Below are 10691 nucleotides of genomic sequence, written 5' to 3' on the forward strand. Positions count from 1 at the left end.
TTATTTATTTGAGAGAGAGTGAGAGTGGGCAGAGGTTAGCGGGGAGAGGGAGAAACAGGCTCCCAGCTGACCAGGGAGGGGACTCTGGGCTCAGTCCAGACTATTCTAGGTGCTTTATTTATGTCATTCATTTAGTACTGACAACCCTATGGGCAGGTACTATTCTTGTCCCCATTTTATAGACAAGGAAAGTAAAGCATTGAGAGGTTGAGTAACTTGCCTGAGGCCACACAGCTAGTAAGTAAAGGAGATAGGATTTGAACCCAGATGTTCGGTCTCCAGGGTCTATGCTCTCAGCCCAGCTCTGTCAGTTGTGCTTCTGACTCTTGGTTTCTGCCCAGGTGGTGATCTCAGGGTCCTGGATCCAGCCCCAAGTCGGGCTCCACGCTCAGCAGGGAGCCGGCTTAGGCTTCTCTCTCTTTCTCTCCTTCTGCCCTCTCCCTGCACTCTCTCTCTCCCTCTCTCAAATAAATAAACATTTAAATGAATGAATGAATGAATAAATAAATAGCCCTTGGTTAAGTAAGCCATATGTGGTTTGGAAGGCAGCTATGCTCACCACTATACCACCAACGCTGACAGTGGTTTGAAATAAAGTTAAAAACCATGAGTTTGATCTCTGTTCTGCTGTAGGAAGCTATTCATGATGAAAATACTTTGCAAAACTGTCTCTCTATCCAGCTTCAGCAGAACAAAACGAGATTCGTCATCTCCGTGCAATCTCTGTGTATACCCCCAAAGAGATCTATCATTTGTTGCAAGTGTCATCAGCTCTAGCCAATGAGATTAAGGGGAATGGAAGGAAGACTTTAACTTCTTTATGTATTTGCATACTTTTTTTTTAAGATTTTATTTATTTATTTGACAGAGAGAGAGAGATCACAAGTAGGCAGAGAGACATGCTGAGGTGGAGGAAAGCAGGCTCCCTGCTGAGCAGAGATCCCAATGTGGGGCTCAATCTCAGGAGTCTGGGATCATGACCTGAGCCGAAGGCAGAAGCTTTAACCCACTGAGCCACCCAGGTGCCCCTGTATATTCTTTTAATTCTGGTCAAAAACATAATCTGCCTTTGATAATTAAAGAAATTTCGTTCTTTTTTGAAAAGCAACAAATCTGAAAGGCTAGTCATGAATCTTCCACCAAGAAAAGGTGTGAGGGGCACCTGGGTGGCTCGGTTGGTTTCAGCTCAGGTTGTGATCTCAGGTTGTGAGATCGAGCCCCACGTGGGCTTCACACTCAGCAGGGAGTCTCCTTGAATTTCTCTCTCCCTCTCCCACGGCCCCTCCCTCAATCCCTCTCTTTAAAAAAAAAAAAAAAAGAATTGTGAACAGACCTTCTCGCCCCAGTGGATCTCACAGCTTCACCCCTTCCCAGATTGCCTCGGGGCCCCCCAGGACTTCTCATTCTTTTCCTATTAACCTTCCCGCAGCTCCCAAGTGACCTTACTCACCACACCCTCTCTCATTGGGATACCCTTCCCCACTGAGTCATCTGGTTGCCTGAAGGTTTTGAGGGGTAAGTTCAGGAGTCACTTCCTTTGAGAAGCCCTCCCCAACCCGAAGCCAGCATCTAGGCTTAACCTCTTTCATCCGGCTACTCTGAAAGGTGATGGGATTTTTCCCTTGGTTTCTACAATAGAAACCACAATCAGGGGCCGTGTTTTCCATTTGTGTTTCTACTGTGCCTGGCACAGAGCAGGTGCCCATTACATGTTCCTTGAAAGATGGAATGAATAAAAGAATGAATCTTTTTCAAGGGATAAAATATTAACCTCTTCCCGCTCCTACGGTGTCATCACTGGAAGGTGAATATTTAGGTCCCTATGGGAGCCCATCTGTTCTACTCCATCTCAACCCATATGTGCGTGCGTGCGTGTGTGTGTGTGTGCGCGCGTAAATGCATAGATAAAATTTAGGGCCCCAGCTTCATGGATGAACCCAAAAGAGTCCTGTGTTGACTCAAACAAAACCATAATCCTCGTCCTTAGAGTTTCTGAAGAACCCTTGACAAGATTTTCTTTCATCACATTCTGTGAGTTTAAAAAGGGAGGTGAAAGCAGAGCCTAAGCTGGTGTTTGGGTTTTTCATTTTTTCCCCCTTTTTTGTTTGATCTTGCTGTTTTTTTCGTGAGAACCTCTGCCTGCCCGGAGCTTCTGGATTTTTTTATACTTTTTTTTTCCTGGAAGGGTAAAGTCTTAGGAATCACAGACAGCAAGAACAAGGCCTTGTTTTGGAAACTGGTTTTATTCACATGAAGCGAAAAAGGAGGAGCCGTCCGGGAAAGAATCATGAGCAGGGATAGGACCCAAAGCAATAGTGTGGACTTCCACAGATTTCTTTCAGGAGCATATATGAATATAAGCATATAAGAATATGAGCGTATAAGAATCCTGCTTTCCCTCCTCCCCAGGCAGCTGGGGAGCGGGGCAATTCGGGTAATGATGACAGAGCAACTAATCGGGGACTCTGAACCCCAAGGGAAACGGGCTTCTTGCCTTAGCAATTTTGTATCCATACTGCGTGGATATCAGAAGTCATCACATTGTCTCCTGCCAGGCACAAAGTTTCATGCTCTACCTACCCCTGATTATTCATTCAGATATTTATGGAGCACCTACTATGCGCGGGCACGCTTCTAGGCCCTGGGGAAGACGGAACAGTGAACAGAACCCCTAACGCTTCGGGAGCTCACGTTCCTGGAATCTGCCCACCAACCTCTTGGAATCCGTACTCTTTTGTTCCTTCTGTTTGACTTAAGAGGAAATGGAAGCTGAGTGTTGAAATAAAACCTTCCCCCAGATCACACACCTAGTCAGCAATCGAGCTGGGGTTCAAATTTAGCTTTGTCGGACTTTCCAGAGCCCATACTTTTCCTCGCTGGGCTATGAGGTTCCTCTGCAAAACAAAATTAAAAAGACAGCCGAAAGGAGTGTTTCGAGGCCCAGTGAACTAAAAGCTGGGAAGGTCATCTGCTGCAGAGAGTACTCTGGAAATCTGAGAAATGTAAACCAAAGAGCCAAGAGCGATTTTCAGCACTCTCGTGGCTTGAGAACAAAGCAAGGGTTGGTTTGGATGTCCTCCCCCTAATACAGGGTAGAGGCAGCTTGTCAGTCCATAGAATCATCAAGAGGAATACACCCTGGTCTAGAAACTGTATTCACCGAGAGGGTGAGAGGGTTAAACTCTCCGTCTGCCCTCCCCCCGAATACTTAGCGGTCACACAGAAATTGACTAAGGACCCCCCAGGTAAAAGGGATACTAGCAGGTGCTCAGCACAGAATGTGCGTTCAGCAGACACTTGGAGAATGAATGAATAAGTAATCTCAACTCACAGTCGTGTCACAAGTGGCCAAAACAATCACACTGAACTCAGCACTTCCCAAAGGCCAACGGGACTTTTTCCAAGCACTCAGCTACCCACCCACTCACCCCCCACCGGAAGAATGAGGGCAGATAAACACAGCCCCCAGGACCTTCTTTGAAATGCAAAGACTTGCAGAAAAATGTGGAGCTCTGAGAAGGCCAGAGCAGATCTTCCCGGGCTACCCAGAAATCAGAATCCTACCCAGGGCCCCTGTGAGGATGACAGTCCCCTCTAATGAGCCTCACTCAGCCTGAAATATTGACTTACTCTGGTGTCTGCTTTCTAAAACGAGTAACGACATAAGGTCAGAGGATAGGAAATACCGCTAAGTCATTAAGTTCCCCGACTCCCCTAGAGAGAGAACATGACTGGTTTCCACGCTGATGCTGTTTACTCGGCCGTTTCAAACCACACAGGAGCCCAGCTCTTCCCATCACCCCACCCGATACACACATGCCCCATTTCAAGCCCATCTTGTCGCGTCATTGCAGTCGGGTCATAGAAAGGCAACTGACTCACTCCTCAGTTGGAACCTTCCAAAAAGGCATAGTAACCTGCATTCCGTTTCTAGACAGAGCAAGAGGCTACAGCTAAGGGCGGGCGGTATTTTCAAAAGCCTCCTCAGCCCCTTAGCACAAACTCTTTCTAGGTCATCGGTCTGTCCTCCCTCGTTTTGTCTGTCTGCCTGTTTCAGGGCCAGCCTGCACATTTGGAGATCTTACTGCCCGTTGGACTGGCTCTGGACGCTGTTGGCCACGCTGACACAATTCTTGCGACAGAGGCTTGAAATTGGCATCTCCTCCGGGCTCTGGGTCTCGGAGCGTCCTGGCCTCTTGGGTCTCAAGCTGCGGATTTTGAGCTTGGTGTAGAACTTGGGGAACGAGGGACTCGAAAAATAATACACCAGGGGGTCCAGCATGCTGTTCATGTAGGTGAAGCTGAGGGTGACGTGGAGGGCTACGTGGACCGAGGGGTCACAAGCGCTCGAGGGCACCGTCCAGAGGAAGTAGAGTCTGGCCGACACGCTGGGCAGGTAACACGTGACAAACACAACAGCCACCACCATGATGAACCGGGTGGCCTTCTTCATCCGGGTCTGCCTGGCCAGCTGCCGCCTCTGCCTCAGGCTCCAAACGATCTTGAAGGAGCAAAAGAGGATGATGGCGAGGGGCAGGAAAAACTCCAGCTGGAACATGATGTCGTGCCAGCCGTTGGCCGACTCCATGATGAAGCTCTCGCAGGATATGGTCTTCTCGTCCACACACAGATGGTTCTCCATCAAAAGATGGACAGTCCCCAGGATGACCATGGCCCAAAGGGCACAGACGATGCCAGCTGCGGTCCGGTTGGAGATGGCGTTCACCGCGTGGTGAGGGTGGACCACTTTGAAGTACCTGTCCACGGCCACCACCGTGAGGAAGAGGATGCTCCCCGCCCTGTTCATGGCCAGCATGAAGAGGGCCACCCGACACGGGATGTCCTCGAAGGCCCACTGCCTGTGTCTCCAGTAGTAGTCCGTCCGGAAGGGCAGGCAGACCATGAGAAGGAAGTCGGCCACGGCCAAGTTGAAAAGGTAAATGGTGCTCGGCTTCCAGGTCTTCATGTGAAAGCAGAAACCACACAGGGCGACACCGTTGCCCAGCGCGCCGAGCACGAAGGCCAGGATCAGCAGTGGCGGCATCACCTGAGAGATGGGGCTCCCCTCGATGAGGCAGCACGACCCGTTGTCCATGGCGGACAGAGGACGGGCCGGGTGGCCCCGGGAACCTCCCCCCAGCAAAGACACAGATGCCCCCCTGAGTGCCACCCACTCACCCGGCCGCTGGTTTTCTGACTCCTTCACCCCCGGCTGCCGCGGGTCCCGACTGCACATGTGGGTGGACGCAGCCACCCCTAGGCAACCTTGGACTTCAGCCAGGAGATGAGAGACTCCCGGAGGCCCCTTCTGGGCAGGCTGTCCCGCGCTACCTGTCTCCCCTGCAAGTGAAGCACGGAGCACGGCCGGGCTTTGACAGGCAAGTGGTCATTTCTGGGGAGCGGCCGGCGGGTCTGGGGAGATTCATGCCCTAGAGCGGGCGCTGGGTCCAGCCCCAGGACGGTTTTTCTTTCCAGCCCCACTCCGGCTGTGCAGACTCCTGTGCTGGGGAGCGTGCAAAGCTGCCCAGAAGGCACGAGTAAAGCTTGTTTGTGCTCCCTCCCGGTGGAGAAATACAAACATTTCCTGGAGCCGTTCTGGGCCTCTGCCTTTGCTTTCCTCTCCTAACCTTTTGCCTGCCTGCCCCTTCCTCTCCCCATCCCATGGGGCTCTCCCCCCCCCCCCCCCCGGGTGGTGCCCGAGGGGGGAGGCTCTGCTCCGTCCGCAGCTCCTCCGGGCCATTTCCTTTGCCCACACCCAAAAATACAGCACTCAACCCTCAGAAGGGTCTGTGGAGGGGAAAACAAAAAAAGCTCTGAAAACAGCACTTGTTGGGTGTTAGAAAAATTCTGTGAAATGCATCTGCTTTCCTGCCCTCCATTCATGCCTCCTGCCTTTTCCATCCTTCCCTGGGTCCAAGTGACAGGGTTGCTCAACCAGCAAGACCCTGCAATGGATCCGAAGTCACCTCTCCCGCGTCTACCTCCAAGCAACTGCCCCTTGGGGACCCAGTTCCTCTCTCTGCTGTTTGCAGAAGAGGATTTGGCTCTGAGTTTCCCCCTGGCTGTTCAAAAAAGCCAAATACCAAATGATAGATACGCTTTTTAGTTTTAACTACGTGCAGAGCCTATTGGTGGGGTGAGTGAGGGTTGAGCAGTTAGTCAAGGAGTCTATCTCTAAAATAAATACGGGTAAAATTAGGCTGCACCCAAGAGCAGAGCCTTTGCTAAAACTTCCTCTCCTCAGGCTTTAGAGGTGATCTGTCTGCCCTGGGTCTTTCAGCTCCCAGCTTAGGAAAGGGGTGCGGGGGCAGGAAATGCATTGAGAAAATGCATATACTCCTTCTTCCAGATGACGATTTTTTTTTTTTAAGATTTTATTTATTTATTTGACAGAGAGAGAGAGAGCACAGGCAGGGGGAGTGGCAGAGGGAGAGGGAGAAGCAGGCTCCCTACTGAGAAAGGAGCCCAATGCAGGACTGGATCCCAGGACCTCGAGATGATGACCTGAACTGAAGGCAGATTCTTAATGGACTGAGGTACCCAGGAGCCCCTTTTCAGATGCTGATTAAAGCAAAGGTCTTCCCACTGAATCCCGGACTCCAAATCAGCCCAACGACATTCCCCCCACCCCACCATGACTGCTGCCACCTCCCACCTGTGGAAACTATTGAGAGAGTTTCCCGGCTGGTTTCCTTTCCTCTAATCTATTCCCTTTAATTCCTCTCCCACATCACCATGTGATTTTTCTAAAGCACAGACGGGATCATATCCTTTAAAAAGCAAACAAACAAACAAACAAAACCCTCCATTCACCCCTTGTAAGCTACTGCTGCAGTGATCGCTCTATGGCCTGTAAGCCATTCTGCATTCTAACGCTAGTTGGATTTGGGCCACATGTTTTAAAAACTTAGGACTGTCCTATAAAAACCTGGGTTCCCAGACTTTTTTTTTTTTTTTTAAACTGGAAGATCTGGCTGTTCTGGGCCAACAATCCCACATAATAACAATCAGCTGGAGCTGAGAGTAGCTGTTCCCCTGAGACAGGGTAAGCATTCTCCATTTTGCCCCAATCCCCACCACTCCCTATTACCTGCTGGGCTTCACTCATTTTCATACCTGATCTCTGTGGGATTTTAAGTTTGCCGCCTCTGCTCTAGGCTGAAGGTCACATTCCTCAGATTGGTGTGCAAGGTCCTTCACAGATGGTTCCCCCACTGCCTTTCCACTGTCATCCTGCTACTTTTTCTCCCCACCCTTCAGCCTCATAACTTTTAATATAAATAAATGTGTCCATTGAACATGTCCATTTAGTTCCCCCATTAATCCAAGAAGTCCTTGGGAGACAAAGACTATGTTCTTGGTGAATTCCTTAATATGGTCAGGCTGGATTTTTCAACCAATGGAAAATATTCCTCATTCTGTGTGAGCAGACGCTGTCAAGATTCGTGTAAACACAAGTGCTTCCCTCTTCTCAAATGACTAACACGTGCTTTCTTTTTCCACCTTCTTGCCAAATCACCTTCTCTTTCTCTTTGACTACAGAATTCTCTGGAAGGCAGAGGCTTAAAGAAGAAAGGTTTCCATTTCCCTGAAAATCTGCTATTGATAATAGGGGAGGCTGTGCATGTGTGGGGCAAGGAGTATATGGGAACTCTCTGTACCTTCCCCTCAATTGTGCTGTGAGCCTAAAACCTCTATTTAAAAAAGAAGAAGAAGAAGAAGAAGTAGTCTGGGGTGCCTGGGTGGCTCAGCGGGTTAAGCATCTGCATTTGGTTCAGGTTATGATCTCAGGGTCCTGGGATCGAGTCCTGCATCGGGCTCCTGCTCAGAGGGCAGCCTGCTTCTGTCTCTGCTGCTCCCCCTGCTTGTTCTCTCTCTCTCTGTCAAATAAATAAATAAAATCTTTAAAAAAGAAAATAGTCTTAAAAAATTCAAACCCCAATTTTATTACTGATCTTATTTTAACTCCCAGCTCTTGACCACATGCCTGAATGCAGATTGAGGCTTTACTGATTCAAGAATGCATATTCAGCAAATCTGGAAGATGTTTTTGCTAGATGTTTTAGGATCCCCCAAGTGAGGACGATATTATTTGCTGTCTGGAGCTTGGTGTTTACTAGGGAAAATAAGACAGCTACATAAATAACAATTTTAAAAAGCACATTGAATAAGCAGGTTGAGGTAGTATTTTTCAAAACGTAGTAGACACACCGCAAATGATACGTGAGGTTATTGTGGATAAGCCAGTGTAATATACACATATATTTTTACTTTGTAGCTACAACTTTACTTTAAAATGTGTTTTGAAAAAGAAAATAGAAATGGTCCACCTGAGTTTTGTGAATGAGGGGAGAGCTGTTAAAATTTGTGGGAGCAGGGGTGCCTGGGTGGCTCAGTGGGTTAAAGCATCTGCCTTCAGCTCAGGTCATGATCTCAGGGTCCTGGGATTGAGCCCCGCATTGGGCTCTCCACTCAGCGGGGAGCCTGCTTCCCCCTCTCTCTCTGTCTGCCTCTCTGCCTACTTGTGATCTCTCTCTCTCTCTCTCTCTCTCTGTCAAATAAATAAATAAATAATTTTTTAAAATTGTGGGAGCAGAAGCAGAAGGAACAGACATCCCAAACAAACAGGCCATGTTGAGTGGAGCTGTTTTATGGGGCACTTTGACCTCAGTGGGAGCGGGGAGCCATTCCAGAGTGAGGGACAGCGTGAACAATCGGAGGAATGGTTGAAAAAGAGAGAAAGGGGACCAACAGGCTTTTGTCACACCCCCTTCTCCCGCCCACTCTGGAGCCACAGAGCTGCCCACGGTGGCCCCCAGGAATCCCCCAGGCTCAAAGCCCTCGTGTTCCCTCTGGTGTGGTCTGTGGTGAGCCACAGAGTGGGTACTATTGAGGAACGAGGGCCTCCGGATCACTGAAGCCCACTCACTTGAGTACCAACACTGGGAAAAAAAAAACAAAAAACCAGTTTCTCATCCTCTTCCTCAGATTCCACACCAGACGAAGGGAACTGTTAGCACCAACCACAGAACACAAGCCCTAAGCTTGGCTCCCTCTTCTTCCTCACGAGCAACAATCCCCAGTCTGTCCCCCATAAGCCCTAAACCTCTCTTCACCCACGTCACTACCACTTTGGCTGGTCCAGGATTCTGGAGGAATGGGACTGTCTCCTGATGGGTCCTCCTCCGACCCATGGTCTAAAACTCACACCTGATGACGCTTCTCACCTGGCTGAAAGCTCCAGCAGCTTCCCCCACCCCCCACCCCGTTGTCCTTAGCAGGGCACTCGTGATGACCGACAAGACACAGCAAGAACTGGCCTGGACACTTCCCACAGCAGCTGTGCTATGTTCAGTATCTGAAGGCTGTTCTGTACATACAGGGGACTTCTGGGGACATTCTTTGTGCCCCCCAATCCTGGACAACTCCCTTTTGTCACCCTCAACCTAGACCAGCATCTGCCAATAGAACTTTCTATGATGATGGAAATGCTCTGTAATACACATGTAGCTACTGAGCCCTTGAAAGGGGGCTCGTGGAACCTGAATTTCCAATATTTAATTAAAGTTTAAAAGCCATATGTGGTTTGTGGCTAGCCCACTTCCTACAACGGCCAAGCGTCTGTGAAGCTCCCTCTCCGGTCTGGGTTAGGCCCTCTTCTCAGCATTCATACACTTAACTACACATTATTATTATTTTTTTTTTAAGATTTTATTTATTTGACAGAGATCACAAGTAGTAGGCAGAGAGTTAGGCAGAGAGAGAGGAGGAAGCAGGCTCCCCGCGGAGCAGAGAGCCTGATGTGGGGCTCGATCCCAGGACCCTGGGATCAAGACCTGAGCCGAAGGCAGAGGCTTAACCCACTGAGCCACCTGGACGCCCCACCTCCGGTGTTTTCTGAGACAACATCTCACGCTATATGTGACAGAGGCGGGACCGGAAGTGGATAATCTAGTGGGGGCCGCCTGGCAGGTGTGAGGAGGAGGAACCATCCGTGGGGAGGGGTGTTGGGAAGACCTCCTCCCCACCACGTGTCTCTCCCTTACCCCCTCCCCGCTACTGCCATGCTCCGCACACCTCTGACGGGGGATGTGTGCGGTTTTGCTCCCACGTCAAGCAGGGCTCTGTGCCCTCAGCTGGGTGTCTCACAGTTCAGCCCCGTTGGGACACTAACTGGAGTTAGTATAGACCCTGCAGGTTACAGGCTCCCCTTCATGGGACTGTCCCCACTTCGGACTCCAACTACAAGTTGTAGGTTCCTGGATTACCCACAATTTCTGTCCAACCTGGCTATAACTTGAGGTTCCCATGACCCCTCTCTTTGGATTCGATCATAGGCTAAAGCAGCTAATAGAAGTCAGGGAAACACTTGTTTACCAGTTTATGATATAATAAAGGATGTGATAAAGGAAAAAGTAGAACAGCCGCATACAGAGGTACATGGGGTGAGGTCTGGAAGCATCCCAAGGGCAGGGTTCATGGAGGTTCATCAGCCCAGAGGCCCTCAAACCTCATTCCCCTGGGATTTTTATGGAGGCTTCATTGTATAGACAGGATAGATTTCCAGCCCTTTTCCCCTTTCTAGGGGATGGGTGGGTGAGGGGGATGGGGTTGAAAATTCCAAGCTTTTAATCATAGCTTGGTCTTTCTGGGGACCAGCCTCCATCTAGGAGCTCACCAGGAATCACCTC

The 10691-nt window shown here is 49.7% G+C and overlaps 1 protein-coding gene across 1 annotated transcript; it reads right to left on the reverse strand.

The window, feature by feature from the left end:
* Positions 1-3195: 3195 nt before the first annotated feature.
* HCAR1 (hydroxycarboxylic acid receptor 1) lies at positions 3196-7212 on the reverse strand. The gene is made up of 2 exons (XM_032310945.1): positions 7117-7212; positions 3196-5520 (listed from the first exon to the last, which is right to left on the reverse strand). Exon 2 carries the CDS (start codon positions 5234-5236, stop codon positions 4082-4084), a length of 1155 nt encoding a protein of 384 aa, XP_032166836.1. The 5' UTR covers positions 5237-5520; positions 7117-7212; the 3' UTR covers positions 3196-4081.
* Positions 7213-10691: the final 3479 nt, after the last annotated feature.

Source organism: Mustela erminea, chromosome 13 (genome assembly GCF_009829155.1).
Source record: "Mustela erminea isolate mMusErm1 chromosome 13, mMusErm1.Pri, whole genome shotgun sequence".
Classification (NCBI taxonomy): domain Eukaryota; kingdom Metazoa; phylum Chordata; class Mammalia; order Carnivora; family Mustelidae; genus Mustela; species Mustela erminea.